Source organism: Sorex fumeus, unplaced genomic scaffold (genome assembly GCF_029834395.1).
Source record: "Sorex fumeus unplaced genomic scaffold, SorFum_2.1 ptg000046l, whole genome shotgun sequence".
Lineage (NCBI taxonomy): Eukaryota > Metazoa > Chordata > Mammalia > Eulipotyphla > Soricidae > Sorex > Sorex fumeus.
Window position 1 is genome coordinate 13,531,022 of NW_026606103.1, and position 25,638 is coordinate 13,556,659.

The 25,638-nt window shown below is 42.7% G+C and overlaps 1 protein-coding gene across 1 annotated transcript; it reads left to right on the forward strand.

Moving 5' to 3' along the window:
• The first annotated feature begins 8,557 nt into the window (after window positions 1–8,557).
• On the forward strand, window positions 8,558–9,775 carry LOC130031242 (transmembrane protein 184C-like). Its single transcript, XM_056122504.1, has one exon. The coding sequence runs from the start codon at window positions 8,558–8,560 to the stop codon at window positions 9,773–9,775; it is 1,218 nt and encodes a 405-aa protein (XP_055978479.1).
• The last annotated feature ends 15,863 nt before the right edge of the window (window positions 9,776–25,638 follow it).

Sequence of the window (25,638 nt, forward strand, 5' to 3'; positions counted from 1 at the left end):
TTTATTCAAAAACGCAAATTATTTCTTAAGAGGTAAGTAAAAGGGATGCTGCTGGAACATAGTGTTTGTGTGTGTGTGTGTGTGTGTGTGTGTGTTTTATGATTAAAATCAGTTCTTTTATTGAGGGAGAGAAGTTACTCCAGTGTTCCCTGGTGGAGAGAAAGGGGGAAAGTGGGAAGTCAAGTTTGCTGGTGAGAACTGAAGGCTCTGCAAACATTGTCAGAATCCAGGCTTTTCTGGATCTTTCCATGCCTTGTGTCTACGGATCAGCAAAGGGTTCTAGAGACCAAATGAGAGGATTCTTTCAGCTGTCAACCAAGAGGCTTTAGGTCTTCTCTCAGCCAAGGCATCCAGTGAAAATACAATTTATTTTTCAGAATCCTCTGGGGAATTAAATAGTCTCTTTCGCATTGTATTACCATGCCTCTGCTCCTTCTTCAAGCATTTTTCTCATCTCTCAATCAAGATCATTGCAATGACCAAAACATTTCAGAGAGCCGTGATTTTTGTGACATTCCTCAAGCAAGCTTATCAAGATGTTGCACTCTTCAGTTGTGCAAGTGTGGAGATAAGTCGGGATGCATCCTTAGGAGGAGGTGACGGACCCCAGCAGAACAACCCGGACGGCGGCCCAGTTGGGTGCCTGCTGCAGAGCTGGTGCAGCGCGCTCGGTGCTGACCCGCCTAGCCTGGCCAAGACGCGGCTCAGGGCGCATGCGCGGGCGCGCCCAAGTACGGCGGCCGCGAGGGCCCGCGGCGGCCCCTCTGGAACTTAGTTTTGAGAAAATTAAATGTGGGGAACACTAGCCAATTAAAAATTATTATGATAATTCAGGTGATATGCTTATAATAGTGTAAATACCATTTATGGTTTTAATGGATAGTTAGAACAGTTCCCTGGAAGCCACTGCCCAGTCCCCACCTCAAATGATACTTCTAGTCTGTCGCTTCATTCCCCCCCTACATCCCTTGCTTGGTGAGAGCAGTATAATACATGTAAACGAGTATATGTATATGTATATGTATATGTATATGTATATGTATATGTATATTCCACAATTGTTAAGCAGATTGAGTAGATGATAGAACTTTGTAGACCAGCATTACTCAACAAGAGATCAAATAACTCCTAGGGGCCCTCCAGGATGTTACAAGGGGAACACAGGTTTAAATCTATAAATGGGTGATTTTTGCCTCTAGTCTTGTGACAAGGTTAGAATACCAACTGATAGAACGGGGTGCCACAAGAAGAAACAAGGCCCGAAGGGAGTTGTAGTCAGTGAAAGGGTGAGAAACAACGATTTGGGCCACTAGTTTTGTTCACTGGTTCTGGAGATTACTAAGATGGTTCAAGTGTCAGCTCTGGATATTAAAGTATTTTTCTCTTCCATCAAATTTTACTCATATTGAGATAATATATTTGTGGTTATATATATATATATATATATATATATACATATGCATACATATGTTGCATTTTGGTGATCAGTTCTTTGTGATTATTAATGGTTTTCTCTCTCCTTGGTGATTCTTCTTATTCTGAAGTTCATCCTAGTAGCATTCTAGCTAATTTAGATTTCATTTTTGGGGGGTCACACATGGCGATGCACAGGGGTTATTCCTGTCTCTGCACTCAGGAATCTTGGAAAATGTTCCCTGTGCATTGGAGAAGAATGTGTATTCTGCTTTTGGGGGATTAAAAGCCCTGTGAATATCTACTAGCCCTCTCTCTTCCATTTCTTCCTTCAGCACCAGTAGTTCCTTTTTAGTTTTAGTCTCATTGATCTATCAAGAGGTGATAAAGCAGTGCTGAATTTTCTGACTACTATTGTGTTGCTAACAATGTCCTCCTTGAAGTTTTAAGCATTTTGCTGACCCCTCTTGTGCATGTATAAACTTAGGAGTGTAATTTCTTCCTGATGTACATATTTCTTGATTATTGTGAAATTAAATAAATAAATAAATAAATAAAATAAAACCCAGCTCCCGGAAGTGTGCGGCCACATTTGTGGCCTTGCAACCTCTTATTCTCAAGCTCTTGCTCTCAGAGAACCCAGCAGGCTACTGAGAGTATCATTCTCGCATATATTACTGACTGGAAACACCTGTAAAGGTGATTAGAGGCTGTCCCAAAAGCATCCATTGCTCTCGGAGAGCCTGGCAAGCTACTGAGAGTATCCCGTATGGCAGAGCCTGGCAAGCCACCTGTGGCATACTCAATATGCCAAAAACAATAACAATGATGGTTCTCATTCCTCTGACCCTGAAAGAGCCCCCAATATGTCATCGGGCTACACTAGCATGTGACAGGGATGAATGGAGATGTTACTGGGACCGCTCGAGCAAATTGATGAACAATGGGGTGATAGCGACTGTGAAATGGCCTTTATTGTCACTTCTTATCTTTTTCATCCTAAAATTTATGTTGTCAGATGCTAGTATGGCTACCCTGGCTTTTTTGAAGAAATTGGTTGCTTGAAAGTTCGTTTTCCTTCCTTGACCTTGAGTCTATTTTTACTATGACTGTTTGTGTTTTTCTTATAGACAGCAGAATGATAGATTTAGATTTTTAATCCATTTTTCAACTCTGTGACTCTTTATTGGTGCACTTAAACCATTGACGATAAGAGAGAATATTTTCATTGGGTTTTGTGCCAACATTCTGTAGAAGATTGTTTTATTTTGGGGTTTTATTTTGTGTTACACTAGCCCCTTCAGTTTTTCATTTAAGGTTTAAATCTACAAAATTCCTGAGCTGTTATTAATTCATGAAGTAGTATATCATTCAAATCTGAATGAGAGTCTAGCTGGATACAGTATTCTGAGGAAATCATTTCATTGAGTTTTTTTTTAAACTATATTCCAATATCTTTGGACCCGGAGCGTTTCGTCTGATAAGTCTGCTGAAAATCTAAAAAGTTCTCCTTTGTATGTGATTTCTTCTTTGATCTTGCTGCTTTCAGTATTGTGTCTCTATCTTTGCTATTTGTCGATCTCATTATGTATCTTTGATTCGTTTTATTAGGGTCTTTTTTAGCTGGTACCCTTCGGGCTTCTTGGATCTGGAAGCCTGCATTCTCCAGCTCTGGGAACTTCTCAGTAGTGATGTATTTAACAGTTACTACCAATATTGGTAGTAATTGGGCTTGCCTCCCTGTTCTGGTACTCAGATGATTTTATGTTATGCCTCTTGAACTCATTTCATATATCTCTTACTCACCATTGAGCTATTTTGAAGTCTTTTACCATATTCTGTTGTTGCCTTTATGTTTTCCGGAGCACATCTTCAAGCTCACCGATTCTGTCTTTAGCCGTTGTCATTCTACTGTTGAGGGCATCCCCTGAGTTTTTTATTTCATCTACCAAATTTTTTATTAGTGACAATTCTATTTGTAGCTTTTTAAAAAATTTATGCTCTCATTTCTTTCTGTATTGTATTGACTGCCCCTTCCACCATTTCTTTCATATCCTCTCTATTTTATTGGATGTCCATTCCACTGTTTCTTTGAGCTCAATAACATCCTCTTAGCTTCACCTCAGAATTCTTTATCAGAGAGATTCTTAATGTGGGTATTCCCTGTTGAGGCTTCAGCTTGATCGATAGTGTTCTCTTCTTCCCCCTTCAAGTATAGTATCTTCCTCTTTCAAGTATAGTACGTTGGTGCTCCTGTGCGAATTCTGTGGGACCTCTAACACTGATCCAGGCAATATTTTCTTTTAAATTAGGTTTGTACAGATTCTTGTGTTCACAGTTATTTTGTTGAATTTTGCTTGGAATAGAATGGCAGACTACTGGCTTAATGCAGCTGGGGTAGCCAGGCTTTAGTCATAAGAGTTCTGTAAAGGAGGCTGAGATATGGGTCCAATGCAGCATGAAAGGGAAATTAATTGTCATATGCATGATCTGCAGCAACCCAAGAGGCCATGACCCCTGCCACGGGTATACCTGGGGGGAAGGGTCCCTGCGTTGGTGCAGATCCTGGTTTACAATTCAAGTCTCACTTCTAGAACACTTGTAAAACCGCAGGTGTCCGCTCTCAGGTAGTTGCTCATTTGGGCCATGACGTGCTTTTTAAAACTATTTTTGACAAGAAACTCATGTGGAAATTTGAGTCAGATTAGGAGAGTTGAACGGGTTCTGAGATACTGTTTTCATTAGCACGATGCTGCTGCACATTCCTTCAGTGCAACCTGGTTATTAGGATGGAGCTTTGTTGCTGGAATTCTGCTTGGAGCTGTACTTCTCACTGTTTCCCTACTCACTGCTGTACCTGAGAAATTTTTAGTGTTCTGCCTTCCATCTTCCTCTCCCCTTGCCTCTTCAAGGTGGAGACTGCTCTGTAAATAACGCACACGCTCCTCCCTCTTCTCACAGGAACCTGCAACTCTTCATTCTGTCTTCAAGATTCCAACTCATTAGAGTACCTGTCTAGGCTGAATCAACATAGCATTTCTGTTTCTTGCTGGTTTATTCACTTGGTAGCATATGTTTAGGATTTACCATGTGTCAAAATTTCTGAAAAACACAGTTTTTTGCGGCTTTTTAATTTTTATTAGTGAAACACCATGAGGTGCAGTTGTAGACTTACACATTTTTGTGCTTGGGTTTCAGTTATACAATGATCAAATACCCATCCTTCCACCAGTGCCCATTCTCCACCACCACTTATTCCAGTATCCCTCCCACTCCCCTACCCCCCATCCCACCCTGCCTCTGTGGCAGGGCATTCCCTTTTGTTCTCTCTCTCCTTTTGGGTGCTGTGGTTTGGAAAAGAGGCATTGAGTGGCAATCATGTTCAGTCTATAGTCTACTCTTAGCACCCATCTTCCATCCTGGGAGGATCCTCCCAATACCCTTTATTTTTTGCTCCCTTCTCTATCTGAGCTGACTTTTACCCCCAACATGTGTGACTGGCCTCCAAGCCATGGAGTAAACCTCCTGGTCCTTATCTCAGCTATTCTTGGGTGTTAGTCTCTTATTTTGTTACTTTATGTTCCCCAGATGAATGCAGTTTTTCTATGTCTGTCCCTCTCTTTCTGACTCATTTCGCTTAACATGATACTTTCCATGTAGTACCACTTGTATGTAAATTTCATGACTTCATCTTTTCTAATAGCTACACAGTACTCCATTGTGTAGATGTACCAAAGTTTCTTTAACCAGTCATCTGTTTTCGGGCACTCAGGTTTTTTCCAGATTCTAGCTATTGTAAACAGCGCTGCAATGAACAAACAAGTGCAGATGTCACTTTGATATATGTTTTTGCCTCTCTGGGATATATTCCCAGGAGTGGTATTGCTGGGTCCAATGGGAGCTCAATTTCTAATTTTTGGAGAATCGTCCATACTGTTTTTGAAAAGAGTTGAACCAGTTGACATTCCCACCAGAAGTGAAGGAGGGTCCCTTTCTCTCCACATCTGCGCCAACACCGGTTGCTTTTGTTCTTTTGGATGTGGGCCAGTCTCTGTGGTGTGAAATGATATCTCATTGTTATTTTGCTCTGCATCTCCCTGATGATTAATGGTGTAGAGCATTTTTTCATGTGCCTTTTAGCCATTCGAATTTCTTCTTTGAGAAAGTTTCTATTCATTTCGTCACCCCATTTTTGATGGGGTTGGATGTTTTCTTCTTGTGGAAGAGTTAAAGGGGTCAGTGCTTAATGACGTGCCCAGAGGAGGGAGGTGTCTACAAGTCTCTGCCCATGCCATGACCTGGGGTTACTGTGTCACCTGCTCCGGGCTGCTGTCCTTCCTGCTTTCTCAAGGTCCAGCTCTGTCTCCAGGCTTTTTGTTCCCATTTGACTTGCTTGTGCTTTATTGACTTCTCCATCCAGGAGCCCTTGGGACTAATATTTTCCCCTCTCTCTTTGTTTATGAGCACTGAGACTAGTCATGTGTATGGATTTGGCTTTTTACATAATGAGGTGTTGGTGGTAGGAGTGGGGAGCGGGGGTTGGGTCAGACCTGGTGGTGCTTAGGGCTAATTGCTGGCTCTGTGCTCAGGGATCACTCCAGGCAGTGCTCAGGGGGACCATATATGGAGCTGGAGATAAAACTGTGTTCAGCTACACAGTTTTACTCTTGTTATATCTCTCTGAACTTACAAAATTGGGTTTAAGATAAACTGCTCCTTTGTAATTGTAATAGCAAATGAACTTTCCCTGTGTCTGTTTCTGTAAAAATGAAAACTAAGTATTTATTAAGAGGTAAGTAAAGTGGTTATTGCTGGAGCATAGTTTTGAGAAAATTAAAAGTGGGGAACACTAGTGAAATTTTAAAAAAATATGACATTTTAGGTGATGTGCTTATAATAGTTTTAATACCAGCTATGGGTTTGACAAACAGAACAGTTCCCTGGCCAACAATTGCCATGTTCCCACCTCCAGAACCATGTTATACTTTTAGTCCATCCCTTCACTATGCCACCACAACCCTTGCTAGGTAATTGGAGTATTATGCATAGAAGCATACATATTTAATAACTTTTTGTATCTTGAAATGCTGTAAACTTGTGCCTGTTTCTTATTTTCACAAAGAGTTTGAAATCAGGTTGAATATGGAAGCTATTTTTTGAAAGTAATTTATTCATATGATGCTTACTTGTATAGCCTTTATGTCTATTACATAGAGTAGGTAGGTTTGAAGGAGATTTTGTTACTGGGTTTAGGTTTGTAACATTCTTTAACTGTTATGGAATTGGAGAGTTACAGTTAAACCAGAGCCCTTAGGTAAGATTTTCAGTTGTAACTGTAGTCTGACAGTGTATGAGATGAGTTTCTAGTTCTCATCTGACAGGGTAGGAGATAAGTTTCTGTTGTTCTCGGTGAGTCTGTCTTGAGATTTCTCAGTTGTGTTAATATTTCAACATTATATATTCTGTGTCAGCTGAATCATGTCTTTATTTCTTATTTCCTTCATCTACTTTTGATATGGTAGTTCTTCATGGCCTACTTTCTTACTTTTGCTGGGTTCTCCTCAGAAATTCTCCAGAGTCACTCCTGTAGTACTCAGGGCCTCTGGATAGTGCTGGGCACCCTATGGTTGTTAAGGATTAAGCCCAGGCCGTGCCCATAGAAGTCATGCCTTCCATCTTGTGTAGCTCACGCCCAGCCCTTTCTCTAGCTTTTAAGGGTAGAAACTTTGGGGATCTATTTGAAGACTTGCCCTTTGGGCTCAGAGAGTCCACAAGTCCCTGGTGGTACTTATTGACTACTCCTGCCTCAGTCTGTGCGTGTTGCTGCTGGCATTTCTGGGGGCCATATATGGTGCTGGGGGTCAAACTAGGGTTGGACATGTGCAAGGCCAGTCTCTTAACCCCTGTGATATATCTCTACACCTCACTAGAAGTGCATTTATAAGTTTTTTTTCCTGGAGAGACTGCATTAATCACACTAATTTGTTTCACATGTTTATGCAACTAAAAATGCTGATTTGAATTTTGTATTCCACATGCCTATGCTTCTTTGGAAGTTTACTGTTTAACTTACAAGGGTATTGATGCTTTTCCAACATCTGTCTTTTCCTAATTTCTACTTTAAGCCAGGTTTTTCAGAGGATAAATTTTTGAAATCTTTTCAATCTTGTTACATTTTATCAGCATTCATTATGAGCTTTGGAGAACAAAATCAGTGTTTTTTTTTTTTTGTCCCATCTGAAAGTGCTCTGGGTGTACTGCAATCCATATGATCAGGCCTCATTCCTGGTGGAGGTCAGAGCAGCCATACTGTGTATCGGGGATCTAAGCCAGGTCAGCTATCTACAAGGCAAGAACACTTTTGCTGTTCTATCAATCCAGCCCTTGAAATCAGTATTTATATTGGATTGTTGCTGGGTTTTATGTTCCAAGCTAGGCTTCTGCAGCGATCACACATTCAGGACATACCACGATCATTAAGAATGCCAGGATGATCAGCATTAGGGGAAGGATTAACTCCCTCCACTTATTTAATTGCTTAATGTGCTTAATGAGACAGGAACACTGTATGTAGTAGATGATTCCACAAAAACCTGAGGCCGGGAAAGCAGATCTGCCCGGGAATGAGGCAACCAGAGCGCTCTGCTCTGATGAACTGGACTCGGGGTTTGCGGCTCCAGGCAGATTTCCTTAGAGCCCTGCAGAAGCAGCTCCAGAGTCTACAAACAGTCCGGGGAGTTCCCAGGGAGTGAAGGACCCTCTTGGGCCTCACCCCTGTACATCATCAGCAAGATTGGACCAGGAGAGCCAGGGTGGAAGGTTGGCCCCGAGAGAAGGGGCCGGGACCATCTCAATGTAGGCCACTGCTCTCCTTTAGAGGCCAGACAGAGTGCAGGGGTTCAGGGGCAAGGGGTCGCGCCAGGGGTCCCAGGACTTTGTAAGGGGCCAGATGCAGGCAAGCAGCGAGGATGCTGCCCGCAGCGCCCCCGGCGGCCGTCAGTGGTACAGCGGGGGCGGCGCCCAGCGGTACCCCTGATGTCACACTGCTGCTTTGTTACATGGAATGCGCATCCACCTATAACCTTGGACCTCAGCGCAGGGGCCTCAGAGACTTTCTGCGCTCTTTGCCTTCAGCCTTTGAGAAATGCTCGACACGTGCGTGCCTAAACTTAAGAACTGGAGGCGTTGGATCCGACCGTTAGTGCTGACCCTCTATCTGCTGGCCGTGGTCGTGACCATCCCCCTGGGTGTGTGGCACCTGCAGAAACTGGAAGTCAGTATCCACACCAAGGCGTGGTTTATCGCCGGGATCTTCGTGCTGTTCACCATCCCCGTGACCTTCTGGGAGATTTTGCAGCACTTGGTGCACTACACGAGGCCCGAGCTTCAGAAACCCATCATGAGGATCCTCTGGATGGTGCCCGTGTACAGCATAGACAGCTGGGTGGCTCTTAAGTATCCGTCCATCGCCATCTACGTGGACACCATGCGGGAGTGTTACGAAGCGTATGTCCTCTACAACTTTATGAACTTCCTATTCAACTACTTGAAGAGCCAGTACCCCAACCTGGAAGCTATGATGCAAGGCAAAGAGAAGACGCAGCCCCCCATACCCTTCTGCTGCTGCCCACCCTGCCCCGTGGGAGAGGTGTTGCTGTACCGGTGCAAGCTGGGAGTGCTGCAGTACATCGTCATCAGACTGATCACCACCTACGCCGCCGTGATCTGTGAGATATTCAAGGTGTACAGTGAAGGAACCTTCAGCTTGCACAGAGCCTGGATGTATTTGGTCATCATCAACAACGTGTCCCAGTTCTTTGCCATGTATAGCCTCCTGATATTTCATAAAGCCCTGAAAGAGGAGCTGAGGCCCATCCAGGCAATAGGAAAGTTCCTTTGTGTGAAGCTTGTCGTTTTTGTCACATTCTGGCAAGCAGTGTTGATTGCTTTGCTGGTGAAATTTGGTGTAATTTCCCAGAACTCCACCTGGGAGTGGCAGACAGAAGAGACAGTGGCCACGGGGCTGCAGGACTTTATCATCTGCATAGAAATGTTCATTGCCGCCATAGTCCACCACTACACCTTCTCTTATGCCCCTTATATGGGAGACGAAGAACGAGGAACATGTTGCTCTTTGTTCCTAGAAATATGGGATATCTCTGACATCAAAAGTGACATTTCTAAGCAGGCGAAGAACATTAGCAAAACGTTAAGGGGGAAACCAAAAAGTAAAACTGTTCCAATGGACGAAGATGAGCAATTCAACCTGTTGTCTTCGTCACCAGACACTTCAGTCACTTCTTCCACATCACTGCCACACATTGGTAGTCACCAAGAGCTTGAAGAAGTCCTGGTAGAATAGAATGTGCCTAGTACAGTTACATATACGTAAGTCATGTAAAATGACACAGAAGAACACATGGAAGAAGCTGAGACTTCAGAATCCATAAGCCATAATCCATAATCCAGTGCTGTACTCCTCAATACTTTTTATTTCTCTGTGTTCCTCTTTCTTCCCTTCTTCATTTCCTCCTACTGTATTCCCCTCTCCCTTTCTCCTTTTTATTTTATTATTTTTCCTCCCTCCCATCCTAGAGCAATGCAGAGGACCATCGCTTGGACAGCCAATCTATGGAGAAGACATCAGACATAAGGACGGTCGGTCCAGGTACAAGTTCCAGTTCTGCACAGACTCATTAGGCTCACCTTGACCTGCCTCCAGTGAGGCTCCCACACTCCCACAGGCAGACAGGGAGTGTCCCAGTGTCTGCCCACAGGAACTGAGGGGGGGTGTTTTCTTTCATTCTTTTCCTCCTTCCTTCCTTCCTTCCCTCCCTCCCTGCCTCCCTCCCTCCCTCCCCTACTTCCCTCCTTCCCTCCCTCCCTCCCTCCTTCCCTCCCTTCCTCCCTCCCTCCCCTCCTCCTATCCTTCCATTGTTCCTCCCTTCTTCCCTCCTTCCCTCCCTCCCTCCTTCCCTCCTTCCCTCCCTTCCTCCCTCCCTTGGTCCCCTCCTCCTATCCTTCCTTTGTTCCTTCCTTCTTCCCTCCCTCCCTCCCTCCCTCCCCTCCTTCACTCCTTCCCTCCATCCTTCCCTCCCTTCCTCCCTCCGTCCTTCCCTCCTTCCCTCCCTTCCTCCCTCCCTGCCTCCCTACGTCCCCTCCTACTATCCTTCCTTTGTTCCTTCCTTCCCTCCCTCCTTCCCTCCCTCCTTCCCTCCCTCCTTCCCTCCATCCTTCCCTCCCTCCTTCCCTCCATCCTTGGCTCCCTCCTTCCCTCCTGTCCTCCCTCCCTCCTTCCCTCCCTTCCTCTCTCCCTCCCTCCTTTCCTCCCTCCTTCCCTCCTTCCCTCCCTCCCTCCCTCCCTCCCTTCCTTCCTTCCTTCCTTCCTCCCTCCCTCCCTCCCTCCCTGCCTCTTCCCTTCCCTCCCTTCCTTCCTTCCTTCCTTCCTTCCTTCCTTCCTTCCTTCCTTCCCTCCCTCCACTTCCTCCTTCCCTTTTCCTTCCTTCCTTCTCCTTCATACCATCTTTCTTTTCTGTTTCTTTCTCTTTTGTTTTCTTCCTTTATTTTTTCTTATTCCTCTCTCCCTTTCTCTCCTTCCCTCTTTTCCTACGTCCTTCATCTTTCTCTTTTACTTCCTTCCTCTCTTTTTCCTTTCTCCCTTTCCTTTTTGCTCTCTCTACACCTTCCTACCTCTGTTCTTAACTCTTTCCTTCTTTCTCTTCCATTTCTTTCTTTCCTTACTTCCTTCATTCCTTCCTTCCATCCTCGTTTCTTTTTCTTCCTTTTATTTTTCTTCCTTTCTTTCTTCACTCATTTATTCCCTCCTCCCTCACTTCCTCCCCATTTCTTTTTCTTTCTTTTGTTTCTTTTATTCTATTTTATTTCTTCCTTTATTTCTCTACCTTCCTTTTTCTTCCATTCTTCATTCCCTCCTACCATACTCCCCTCTCCATTTACCCCCTTTTTTAATACGTTCGTTCTTTTTTCTTCCTTCCATCCGATTTCTTTCTTTCCCTCCCTTCCTTCAGTCCTGGAATCCTCCAGTTTTCTTCTTCTTTCCTTCCTTCTGGATTTCCTTCCTTCCTTCCTTCCTTCCTTCCTTCCTTCCTTCCTTCCTTCTTCTCCTCTTCCTTCCATTCTTTCCTTTCTTACTTTTGATACTTGCTTCTTTTGGTTTTTCTTTCCCTTATTTCTAACTTTCTTTCTTTGATTTCTTTCTTCATTCTTGCTTATTCCCTTCTCCTTCAATTCTGTCTTCTTTTAGCCTTTCCTCCCACCATTCTTTTCCTTCTTCTTTTTCACCAATTCTATCCTTTATTTATCTTCTTTTCTCAGGGCTTACTCCACAGTCCCCGCTTAGGGAACACTCCTATTGGTGATTAGGGGACCACATAAATTGCCAGGGATCCAATCTGGGTTGGCTGTGTAGAAAACAAATGCCCTACTGTAATAATAGTACAGGCCCTCCCGTTGATCATCAATTTGCTCGAGCGGGTCCAGTAACGTCTCCATTGGAGACTTTGTTGTTACTGTGTCTGGCATATTGAATACTCTCGGTAGCTTGCCGGGCTCTCCGAGAGGGGCGGAGGAATCGAACTCGGGTCGGCCATGTTGGCTGCATGCAAGGCAAATGCCCTACCCGCTGTGCTATCGCTCCAGCGTAATAATAGTAATAATAGTACAGCAGGTGGGAAATTTTCCCTGAACAAGACCGCCCTGGCTTAGATCTGCAGTATCCTGTATGGTGCCCCGAGAACTGCCAAGAGTAATTAGAGTGCCAGCAGTAACCCATGAGCATTGCCAGTGTGACCCAAAGAGCTAAAGAATGGCAAATGCCATACCTGCTGCACTCTCATTAGCAAGAAAGCGGTGGTGGGTTTGGGAGAATTGTATGAAATATTTGCACCTAAAACTCAGAAGATTGAAAGTTAGTTTCTTGTACAGAAAAATAAATGGTTCCAGGTCCTTCCCTAGATGTCCAGGCCTCACCTTTACTTGTGAATGATAGCCATGTCCTGTCCCTGACACTTTCTGGACCCGTGGAGGACTTCCCTGTCCTGTCCCAAGCTGTCTACTTGCCCCCCCCCACGAACAATGCCTGGGTCCTGTCCCTGCGTTGCTCTCTATCTCATCTAAGCTTTCCTCTGTCTCCAGCACAGCTGCCCAGGCAGATTAGATCCTATGTTCTGTACCATCAAATGGGCTTCACAGCTCTATCCCAGCAGTTCCTGTCATGCAGTCCTTGCTTTCCTACTCTCTGGCCATGTTCATGTGTGTGTGGGTGAGAGTCCTGTGCTCAGTGCCTTGTCACTACAGGGCATCTTGAGCCCTGCCTGGGTCTGAGCCCCATGTCTAGGAAAGACCTGATCCATGGAGAGAGGAGAGAGTCCAGAGAATGTGTGCTCAGAGACAGAGGGAGGGGGGCTTCCTTTTATCTACTGCCGAGTCCCACCCCAAGCCATCCTATTCTACGTTCTGATTGCCTGGTCCATAGGCAGAGATTGAAAGTGACCTAGCACTCTACACCTCAGCTTCTGCTGAAGAATTCCCCTAAATTATTAATTTATCCCCTAAAGCATTAACTCCTAATGTCAGGAGTGATTACCCTAAATTTATTTTAGGGATTGGGCCAAAGGCCCATCTTCTGAAATGACTTCTTGTTGACATGTGGGTGCTGGTCTTTCTTTGGACCCCTAGGATACAACTCCTGTTCCCTAACTGGAGCTCTGGTGAAGCTGTGGTTAGTTTCTATGATGGTGGTCGAATGATCATTGGGGTTTCAAGACTCTAGTGTGACAGACATGGTTAGACATGTGGCAACTAAATCCCATTTCACTAAAACCAAAGAACATTAGAGCAAATATTCTCATATGAAGAAATAGAAAGTATAAAGTACTCCCTTGCCCCTATAGAAAGACATAGAACCATTTCCAAGAGAAGAAAACAATTATTAACCTTGAAAATATATATCTATTTTGTAGATGCTGTGCTTCAAACTTCTTGTCCCTGTGGTTTGCAGTGTTGGATTCTAGAGCAACTATTTCTGGGACCTAGGACTTGGTGGGTAGTCCTGTCACCAGTGCTTGTTATTATCATGGACGGGGTCTCTGCAGAAGTTTCTCCTATTTGGACATTCACTTTTCCAGTGCCCGTCCTGATGGCAGAAGTGGCATATCCCTTTTGAGTTTCTGTTGAAGTCCTCAAATGCAAAACCACTCTTGGGCTCTATTTCTTCCTGTGCCCTCTTGTTCTCTGTTGCAATAGATTGCCAAAGCCCCTTTCAATAGTTCTCCAAGGACAACCTCCAGACCCACACCTATCTTCTGAAACTTTCTCCGTATATCTGGGGCAGCCTGCATAAACATTTTTTTCCATAAGATTAGTTCACCTTGCATAGGATCAGGATTTAGGTAGTGTATTTTCTAATTGCTTCCCTGACACTCTAAAGATATTGTGGGTGTTTTCTCTGGTTCCTGCTCAATAATGATCAACAAAGCATAATTAAGGGGTCAGTCTCTGCTTCTTGTTATTTTCCCTACTCTGTAACTCACAGTGTCTAGGCACCAAGCAGCAGTTGGCTGGTTGTAATTCCATCCTGAGTCTACAGGACAGACTGCCACTGCGCTGTGGAATATATTTTATTTATCAAAGGATTCTGAATTCTCCAGAAATGATTATATGACTCAGATAAGTACATAATCAAGTTATGTACTTTTGTACAGTACTCTTTTGTTTGTTTTTAAGTTTTGATTTAAGATGAGTATTATAACTGTCCATGCCATTTCACACATTTGCAGAAAGCCCTGGAACTTCATTATGTACTTCTCAGGGTCATTCGAGAATCTCCCTAGATCTGGCTTTATCTGGCCTATAACTTTCAAGGAGAAAGGCACATGGATCCTGGATATTTCCTGCATCCCTGGGGAGCCTCCTGAAGTGGGCACAAAGCCATAAATCCTAAGTCTCCTGCTTTCCTGATAGTCAACAGGTCCATTTGTGGGTATGGATAAGGGAGAAACAACTCTGGGGCTATGAGCACTGCAGGAAGAGGGCTCTTAGGGGTTGTCCATTGTTCTAGTCTCATGGTATTTGGCAAGAAAAGAGGGTACCAATTTACAATTCCAACAAAGTCCAGGTTTTTCTCATAAAGCATAAAGCAGGTGAACATAAGGTGAACAATGTGCTTACCCATATTTTTACAAAACTAATAGAGTTCCCAGACAGCACTATGGTTTATACTTCCTTGTGCTGGCCATACTTGACCTCCCAAATTGTGTTGTGGCCAGACTTGGTACAGAAGTGGCTGAGTCCTTCTTTATGGAGAAACTTCAAATCAAACTTTCCCCAGTTGTTCATTGGACAGCCCGATGGTGTGTCATCTGGAACCATTTGGTGGTTTCTCCATCTGAAAACATACAAGTAGAAGAAATATTTCGGTGGCTGCTGTGTCACCATTCAGTGAATTACACAAGCCTGAGGATATAGCCGTCCTGAGTTCCTCAAGTCAGTTTAGGAGACATTTTCTTGTACCACCTTAAGTCTCTTTGCTCATTTCTCAGTGCTCTCTGGTTTCATATTGGCTAGGCCTGGAACTCACAGCTTGCATTAGAACCTTTTTCCTTATATCAAAGGTTAGCTGTCTGATAACTGTACAGGACCAAATTATCCAAATGACAATACCTTCCTTCCCTCACCAGACTCAGCATCCTTAATGTCTGATGGTGAGCACCCATGAATGAGGCGTGTCTGTGCCTACTGGCAGCATAGACTGCCCTGGACATACAGAGAAAGTTTCAAATAGTAGGCTTGGTTTCAAGGGTTAGCCTTGGAGAACTACTGAAAGTGAGAAAGAAAGTCGATTGAAATAGGGAACAGAGGACACAGGAATCGAGCCCGAACTGCTGTTGCATTTGAGAACTTCAAAACCAGCTCCAAAGGGAGATGTTATTACTGCCATCAGGAAGGGCATTGGAAAAGTAAATGTGCAATTAGAGAAAACTTCTGCAGAAACCCATTTCCATGATAATAGTCACTGATTAGAAGACTACCCACTAAAACTCAGGTCACAGAAATAATTATTTAGATTCCAACACAAACTACAAGGACAAGAACTATGAAGCACAAAATCTAGAAGTTGCAAAATATCTCTTCAAGGCTAATAGTTAAATGTGTTCTTCACTTGTAAATGGTTCTATATGTTTCTATGGGTGTTAAGGGATGTTTTTATATTTTCTGTTTCTTCATATGGGAATATTCTCTCCAAAGTTCCCTGGTCTTAGTGAAATAGATTTTAGTTGTCACAGGTCTGAGCGTGTCTGTCTCTCAAGTCTTGGAGCCCCACTAATTATCTGACCAGACATCAGGGACACTGACTCCTACCCCACTGTTCCAGTTAGGGAACAAGTGTGGCACCTAGGAGTCCCAAGCAAAACGAGCGTCCACATGCCAACAGGAAGGAGTTTTAGAAGATAGGCCTTTGCCACAATCCCTAAAAGAATTTAAGGTAACCACTACTCGGGGTGGGGGGGGGGAGACACAGCAGGAGCTGAGGTGTAGAGTCCCAGGAACAGGGAGCCAATCTCAGCCCATGGAACAGGGAGTCAATCTGAACACAGAATTGGAATGCTGAGGGGAGGATTTGGCAGCAGATTAAAGGAAGTCCCGAGTTGGGGTGCTCTCTCTATCTGTCTGTCTCTATCTCTCTTTCTCTGTCTTTCTCTGTCTGTATCTCTGTCTCTGTCTCTGTCTCTGTCTCTTTCTCTGTCTCTGACTCTCTCTCTCTGACTCTCTGTCTCTCTCTCTGAGAACATGCATTCTGGATACTGTCCTCCCAATAGATTAGGTAGTATGGTGTACCCTGACACGAGGCACAGTATCACTCGTGCCCAGATTCTGGCAGTTAGAGGCAAGGCTCTGATGCTCAGGATAGCTCAGGTACAGACAGGGCTCAGACATCCAGATAGTTACAAGGTACTGAGCACAGGACTCTCACCAGCAGACACATGGCCCTGGCTAGAGAGTAGCAAAACCAGGACTAAAAGACAAACTGCTGGGGCACAGCTGACAGGTCCAGTGATGGTGCGAAACCTAGGCATCTTGTCCCCATGGGTGGCGGTGGCCCCATGTGAGGATAGAGAACAGCTCCTGCTGCTCAACTATCAATTGGTTCCTTTGCCAAATGCAGCATCTCTTAGGCCCATCTCAGTTTTGAGGGGATACCTCAGTGCTCAGTGGTTACTCCTGGATCTGCCCTCATTACTTACTTCTGGCGATGATCAGGGAACCTTACTGGATGCTGAGGATTCAACCCGGGTTGGCTGTGGGAAAGTAAATGCCCTACCTCCTATACTATCGCTCAGTCCTTTCCTCCACCCACTTCTTGATAAGGTCTTTGGATATTTTTCTTTGATCTTTTTAAGTAGTTTAAATATCCTGGAGATCAACCCTTTATGATGTGTTGAATGCAAGTTTTTTCACATTTCGTTGGCTGTCTTTTAGTTTCAGCTTTTCATTTTTCCATGCAGAAACATTTTAATATAGTCCCATTTGTTTATTTTTCATTCTGTTTCCTTTGCCAATCATATTATTGAAGACATCTTTGAGGTTGAAACTCAGACTATTCTGCCTATATCTTCCTAAATGTACTTTAGTTTCCAGTCAGATCTCAAGATCTTTTATTCACTTTGATTTGACTTTTGGATGTGGATCCAGCTTTAATGTTTTACCTGTGGTTATCCGATTTTCTCAGCAACATTTCTTGAAGAGGCTATCTTTACTCCTTTTCATGTTCTCACCTCCTTTTATCAAAGTTATGTCTATAAATATTTTTTACCTTGTGTATTCAATTCTTAACATTGATCATAAAACCAAACGTTATTCCAGTACCTTGCAGTACCTTTATTCCAGTAACTTGAATAAAGCCTAATTTTAGGCCAGTACCTTGCAGTTTTGATCCGTATAGTTTTATAAATGTAGTTTCAAATTATAGGTAATGAGATACCTATAAATCTCTTCTTTTTCAGTATGGATTTGACTTTTTGTGGTTTCTTGTGATTCCGTACAAACTATATTGCTGACTTTTCTAGGTCTTTGCAGAATGTCATCTGAATTTGGATGGGCATTATGTTGAATATATGAGCTAAGGTAGATTAATAATTTTAATAAATTTAGTCTTTCTGTCTGTAATTGTGCATGGAATTGTTTTTTATTTCCTAAGGTCTTCTATGTCTTTATTAAGTGGTTGAAAGTTTTCATGATGTAGATCTACATCTTTTGTTAGGTTTAATCAGAGATTCTTGATATTTTGGAAACTGATATATTTATTTTGGACACTAATATAAATGGGATAGACTCCTTGGTGGCTTACTCCTCTCATTCACTGATTTGTATATAAGAATGACTCCAATGTTTGTGCATTGGGTTTTTTACAGCGAGTTTTACTGTATTGATTTATTAATTTTAGTAGCATTTGGTTGACTCTTTAGGGTCTTCGAAATATACTATCATGTCATGGTCAAATAGTAATGATTGGACTTCTTTCACAATTTGGGTCCCTTGATTCATTTTTCTTGCCTTGTTGCTGTAGCCAGGACTTTTAATACAATATTGAATAAAAGTGGAGGATGAAAGGATAGTGGACATCCTTGTACCTTATCTGAGAAGAAATATTTTGCATATTTTATTATTAAGAATGATACTGGCTGTTGGGCTGGATGGATAACACAGTGATTAAGGTGCTTGTCTTGCATGTGGCTGGCCCGGGTTTAATCCCTAGCATCCAATATGGTCCCTGAATCAGTCAGGAGAGTGACTCCTGAGTTTGGTAAGAAAACTGAAGGGTGTTACCAAAAATCATGAAAATAAAATAAAAACAATTAAAAAAACAAAGATCTTGGCCTTGGGCTTGTTACAGATGGTCATTACTGCCTTGAAAAGGGTTTCTTCCACCCCTATTTTAATAAAGTTCTTTTTTTCAACATGAATGGATTCTGAAACTTGTCAGAAGTTATCTCTGCATTCACCAATATGATCTATGATTTTTTTCTTCCATTTTAGTAAAAACCTTCTTTGAAAGTCAGATAGAACTTTCCAGTAACCCCATTGGACCTGGAATGTTGTTCTTGATGAGACTACTTAGTCATGATCGGTCTATTAATAAACACTACATCCTTCTCATTCAGATTTTTTAAATGATATAATTCTAAGAGGGCTGGAGCGATAGCCCAGCGGGTAGGGTGTTTGCCTTGCACGCAGCCAACCAGGCCGACCTGGGTTCAATTCTTCCGCCCCTCTTGGAGAACCTGGCAAACTACCAAGAGTATCTCACCTGCATGGCAAAGCCTGGCAAGCTACCCATGATGCATTCGATATGCCAAACACAGTAACAATAAGTCTCACAATGGAGACGTTACTGGGCCCGCTCGAGCAAATCAATTTACAATAGGAGGACAGACAGTGCTGATTCTAAGAATCTGTTCATTTCTTCCAGATTCTTCAACTTAATATCATAAAGTTTTTCATAGTGACCTCTTACATACTGAAATTCCAAGGGATCTGTAATGATCTACACTTTTGGTCTCTGATTTATTTTATTTGAACATTTTTTTCTTTTCTCTTGATTGTGAGTGTAGTGAAAGGTTTGTCTCTCTTGCTTATCATTTGAGGAAGCAGCTGCTAGTTTTATTGATTCTTTGAATTTCTTTTGTGCTTTCTATATTATTGATTTCCTCTCTTGACTTAAATTTTATCCTTTCACTCTTTGTATTTTATTTGTGGGCTGGAGCGATAGTACAGTGGGCAGGGTGTTTGCCTTGCACGTGGCTGACCTGGAATCACTTCCTCCGTCCCTCTTTGAGAGCCAGACAAGCTACCGAGAGTATCCCGCCCACACGGCAGAGCCTGGAAAGCTCCCTGTGGCGTATTCGGTATGCCAAACACAGTAACAACATGTCTCACAATGGAGATGTTACTGGTGCCCGCTGGAGCAAATAGATGAACGATGGTAGGACAGTGCTACAGTGCTATTTTATTTGTAGTTCCTTCTCCAGATTTTGAGACATGTATTTAGGTTGTTGATTTGGAGTTTTGGGTGTGTAGGGACACCTGGTCCTCTTCCCCAAACTACAAATTGGCTTCAGGCCAATTTGTTTTCATTTTCCCAACCCCTTAGTTTCCTTGTCAGTTGCTTCCTTAAGCCTGTTCCAAAGAAGAGCCATTATCCAGTTATAATTCATGTGGGCCCAGACACACTCCGGTGTAGAAGTCAGGCTAGTATAGAGCTTGTCTCAGGGCCATCCAAGGAGGTATTAGGATTTAAGACCAATGTAAGGCAACTCAAGCTTAAAATAAGTGAATGTGATGAGTGCCCAGGTTCTTTAATCAGAGTCCACCTGCATTGCTAGTATTTTAGAATTAATCCACTCACACATTAATTTATAGAAAAAGCATAGCTTTATAAGTATTCCTTGTCCAACACAACAAGAAATTGACATGAGCAAAACACACAAAAGGCATTAAGGAAAGATACAAGCAAATATCTCACTAACATCCTGATGTGTAATACTCAGGTAATTAACTGAAAGAACACAATGTTTCTAAATTCATTTCAAACAAACATTTGGTATGATCATGCACCAAATTATTTAATTTTATGCTCATCTTCAACATTTTGTTACACGCATGACAACTCTATTTTTCCTTTTCTTTGACTTTCTCTTTTTCTCTTCTTTACTTCAGTGAAAGGTTGGGAGTGAGGAAGCTGAGGTCTTGTGCCTGGCTCTGTGCTCAGGGATCCTGGCAGGACTCAGGGGACCATATAGGGATCAAACTGGCCTGTCACATGCAAGGCAAACACTCTACTTGCTGTAATATCGCTTGGGCCTCCTCTATTTCTTTTAAACTTTAAAATTGTGTAAAAACATTCTATTTGATGTAAAATTTAGCTTAACCACATTTTCCCCATCTGCAGTACACAGTTTAGATAATGTTAGACACTGTTCATATTTATATCTTTAAAACAGTGCTTGAAAATTAACACAATTTTATGAAAGGGGACAATATTTAAAATCAGTTATGTCTACCTTAGTTTGAAGTCAAATATTTCTTCTAGCTTTCTATTTTTCCTCCTTTTTTAAAAGGAGCGATAGCACAGCGGTAGGGCATTCGCCTTACAAGCAGCCAACATGACCGACCCGAGTTCGATTCCTCCGCCCCTCTCAGAGAGCCCGGCAAGCTACCGAGAGTATTCGATATGCCAGACACAGTAACAACAAAGTCTCCAATGGAGACGTTACTGGGCCCGCTCGAGCAAATCGACGATCAATGGGAGGGCCTTTACCTTTACCTTTACCTTTAAAAGGCCATTTTCCCACGAGACAATAACTTCTACTACAGTATTTAAAATCTTAAGTTCCCTTTACCCTAAGACATATTTTGTTTTCCTAAAATTCCCTATTCATAAAGCACTCAGAACTGTTCTTAAAAATATCATACTATCAAACCATCACCATTCTGAGATGGTGATGTCTTCATAATCCCAGCTCTCAGTTTTGCAAAGAGGGACGGGGAGCTAACTGACATCAGGTTGTGCTCCTTTTTCTTTCTTCATTTTACTTCTTCAGGGGAACCTTTCTATGAAGAGCCCAAGTTGTGGTCTCACGTAGTAACAGACAAGCATGGACACGTGGATTCTCATCCTATCACAGTTCTGAGTTAAAATACTGGAGACATTCGCAAACTTGGTTTAAGAGCCACCATTTCACAGCTTCTAACACATGCATAGACCAGACAATATTGGTGCACTGAAAATTACAAAACTTTCAAGTGTAACAAAAACCAAACACAAACACATTATTCTATAAATAGCCAAAATCTTTAGAATACTTAAGAGTTAACTATTACATACTACACTTTTGCTCCAGCAAAACTTTGCTACGTGGCTGGAGCAATAGCACAGCGGGTAGGGCCTTTGCCTTACACGCGGCCGACCCGTGTTCGATTCCCAGCATCCCATATGGTCCCCTGAGCACCGCCGGGAGTAACACCTGAGTGCAGAGCGAGGAGTAAGCCCTGTGCATCGCCAGGTGTGACCCAAAAAGCAAAAAAAACCCAAAAAAAACAAAAAAGCTTTGCTCCTGTTGTAAATTAACCCTAGGTTTATTTTGCATCCTTAAAACCACAATTTCTAGGAAAACATATTAAAGAGTTTTAAAAACTCACATATATTATCATATATCAAGAATTATTTAATTTAATCACATATTAAGCACTATAAAAATTTCATATTTATACTTAAGACTTAGGTCATGACTGTGTTTCAGACCAGGTGTCAAAACTACCATATAAGATGATTTGTGTTAATGAAATGCATTTTCATGTTCTAGGCAAAATAATTAGCAGTATAGCCTAAAAATTCTTATTAGGGCTCTCTGGCTTTGCAGAATCCAATAAAAAATTCAGAAACAAACAAAAAATTCTTCTTATAACTGTGTCCCGTTTTTTAAAACTTAATCCTTTATTTTAGAAATCACCCAAAGTCACAGGGTAACCTAGCAGTTTGAAGTTTAAAACGCCCCCATTTCTCTTCCCTTTCATCTGTAATCCATAGTGAAGAAACAATAAATTCCTGAACTGGAGACTTCCTCCAGTCTCTTCAGGAGCATCGAGGAATGGAGCTATTGCTAAGGTTACCAAATCAGCCTAACAATTTAAACTTACCAAAAATCTCAGAGATCAAATATTGCTAGGTATGTTAAATTATTGGCTTTTTTGAAGTTTTTAATTGAATCACTATGAGATACAGAGTTACAAAGCTTTCATGACCAGGTTTTCAGGCATACAATGTTCCAAAACCCATCCCTCCACCAGTGTCCATTTCCCACCACAAATGACCCGGGGGAAACTCCTGTCACTGCCCCTCCCCTAGCCTGCCTTTATGGCAGGCGCTTTCCTTCTCTCTCTCTTAATTTTGTAGTCAAATACTTAATTTAAATTATGTAGCACATAATAATTATTTGAGCCAGAGTGAGAGCATAGCCGGTAGGGTGTTTGCCTGTACATGGCCAACCTGAGTTTGATTCTTCCACCCCTCTCGGAGAGCCCGGCAAACTACCAAGAGTATTCTGCCCGCACGGCAAAGCCTAGCAAGCTACCCATGATGTATTCGATATGCAAAAAAAAAAAAAAAAACCCCAGTAACAACAAGTCTCACAATGGAGATGTTACTGGTGCCCGCTCAAGAAAATTGATGAACACGATGAACAACGGGAGGACAGAGTTATAGTGACAGTGCTATAATAATTATTTAATAATATAACATAAATTATTGTATTATATAACTAACTACAAGTTATATACTTAACTTTATAGTCATATAATTAAAATAGTAAAGATTTTTTTAAAACGACAATGTCTTCCAAATGGATCTTAATTTATATAAAAGCAAATATCATGCAATGTTTTATTATTCCATTCTTTTCATGGAATGATTATTCCTGAGCACTTCCCTTGCTTCCTATCCAAAATTTTCCTTAGAGTCTAGTTCTGGGAAGCCTTGTTCCACCAAAGTTCTCACAAAACAATAGCTACTTATTAATTTCAACATCATAATTGTAAAACTTTCAAGACAAATTTAAATCAATTACTTTAACATACATACTAACAATTTAATTAAAAATGGTGATTACAATTAATTATCTTGATTTATTTGATTTGTTCTTTAATGAAACTGCAAGGAAAGACAACTTCCAGGCTGCTCCCATATTAAAGTGGCCTCTTCCAGTTAGTATCAGGGCTAACTCTTCACAAGTAAACCCTAAGTTCTCCAGGGTATGGCTGGCTTGCTCTCCTTTCAACTTCACTAAGTAGCTGGGTGGAGTCCTCAGTCTAGTCATCCTAGAATCATTAAAAATATATCAAAAACCAGATAGTTCTAAATATTGGTACATGACACTTCACAACTGAACTCCAGCTTGTCCTAAGGGCCTTTAATTTTTATTTTCCCCTGGCTTTAACGTTCCAGTATTTCAAATATACACAGATACAGTGACTAAAAAGATAGTCTCTCTCTCTCGCTCGCTCGCTCGCTCTCTCGCTCTCTTGCTCTCTCTCACATGCATGCACACACACAGATTTGAGAGGCACTTCAAATATTTTTTACTGCATTGAATCACCATGAGATACACAGTTACAAAGTTTCTCATGATTGGGTTTCAGTCATACAATGTTCCAACACCCATTTCTTCAGCAGTATGCCAGTATGCATGTTCTCCATATGTCTTCCTTCCCCCCATCTGCCTGCCTCTATGGCAGACCACTCTCTCTCTCTCTTTCTCTCTTTCTTTCTTTCTTTCTTGAACACCCCCCCTCAGTTCCTGTGGGCAGACACTGAGACACTCCCTCTCTGCCTGTGGGAGTGTGGGAGCCTCACTGGAGGCAGGTCAAGGTGAGCCTAATGAGTCTGTGCAGAACTGGAACTTGTATCTGGACCGACCGTCCTTATGTCTGATGTCTTCTCCATAGATTGGCTGTCCAACCCATGGTCTAGGATGGGAGGAAGGAAAAAGGAAAGAATAAAAGAAAAAGAGGAGAAAGGGAGAGGGGAGCATGGTAGGAGGAAATGAAGGAGGGAAGAAAGGAAGATAGAGAAATAAAGGAAGAAAGAAAAAGCATAAAGAAGTGCAGCACTGGATTATGGATTCCGAAGTTTCGGCTTTTATGTGATGCTCTTTGTCATTTTAAAGGTCTTCAGGTACCTCTAACTATACTGAGCACATTCTGCGCCATCAGTGTGTCTCCAAGCTCGTGGTAATTACCAGTGTGTGGTTGTGAAGTGGAAAAAGTGACGTTTCGAGGAACAAAGAGTTGCACACTCGTAATTCTTGATCTCCCATATAAGGTGTAGTGGTGGACTATGGCAGCAATGAACATTTCTATGCAGAATGTTTCTGTCTCTGCTGTCTTAAATCACATTAAATTTTACCAACAAAGCAATCACCACTGTTTTCCAGAAGATAATGAGCTTCACATGAAAGAACATCCCCATTTGCTAGATGGGCTCAGATCCTCCTTTGGTGTTTAATAAAATATCAGGAGGCTATACATGGCAAAGAACAGGGGCACGTTGATGATGACCAAATGCACGCAAGCACTCTGCAAGCTGAATGTTCCTTCACATAGATGTTGCACGTCTCACAGATCTCAGCGGTGGTTGTGGTGGCCAGTCTGATCGTGACATACTGTAGCACAACCCCCTTGCACCAGGGCAGCAGAATTTCTCCCATGGAGCACGGAAGGAAGCAGAAGAAGGGAAGTGAGGACTTGTGCTTCTCTTTGCCTTTCCACATGACTTTAGGTTGAAAACAGCTCTTCAGGAAGTTGACTAGGAAGCTCGTGAATTTGTAGAGGACATAGGCCTCCTATCACTACCATAAAGTGTCCACGTATTTGGTGATACTTCAGAGACACCCAGCTGTGTGACATGTGGGTGTGACATGGGCAACATCCTGATGATGGGTCTCTGGAACTTAGGCTTCGTGTAGGGCACCAAGTGCTGCAAGTTCCCCCAAGGGACATGAGGATGGTGACCATACAAGGATCCCCAAAATGAACCACACTTTGGTGTGGAAACTGACTTCCAGAGTCTGCAGCTGCCACACACAGGAACATGGCCACGACTATGGGCCATGAGAGGGTCAGCACTGCAGCTTTAGGCTGCATTCAATTGCCTCCAGTTGTTTTTTTTTTTCATTTGTTTTGCGGCCACACCCTACAGTGCCCTGGGTTGACCCTGGCTCTGCATTTTAGAGGTCTCTCCTGGAGGCCTCAGGGACACCTGGGGTCTCAAGGATTGAGCTCCGGTTGGTCTTGTGCAGGAATCTGGCCTTTGCCCGTAGTTCTTGCACATGCACACACGCGCTAAGCATCCTTTTGCTATTATGCACCTCTTTGGAGCAAGGGGAGAGCGCAGACAGCAATATCAGTCAGGCAAGACCATTGATTGAATATGATGTGGTCAATTTCATTGTGGAATCATCCACTGGGAGACTCCCGTATCCAACGTTTAGATTTAGCCTTCTGCAATTGTGAGATACCATAGATGGTCTTGGTCGACATGATGAACTCGGACAATCTCTCACCCTGTTCGTTCCATTCTAGGCCATGGGTCCTGATGTGGAGTTCTTCGGCTGATCTTCTCGGTCCTATCTTGGTATTAAAATCACTGACAAT

Coding starts and splice junctions, on each gene's coding strand:
- LOC130031242 (XM_056122504.1), top strand. CDS start 8,558: ATGCTCGACACGTGCGTGCCTAAACTTAAGAACTGGAGGCGTTGGATC.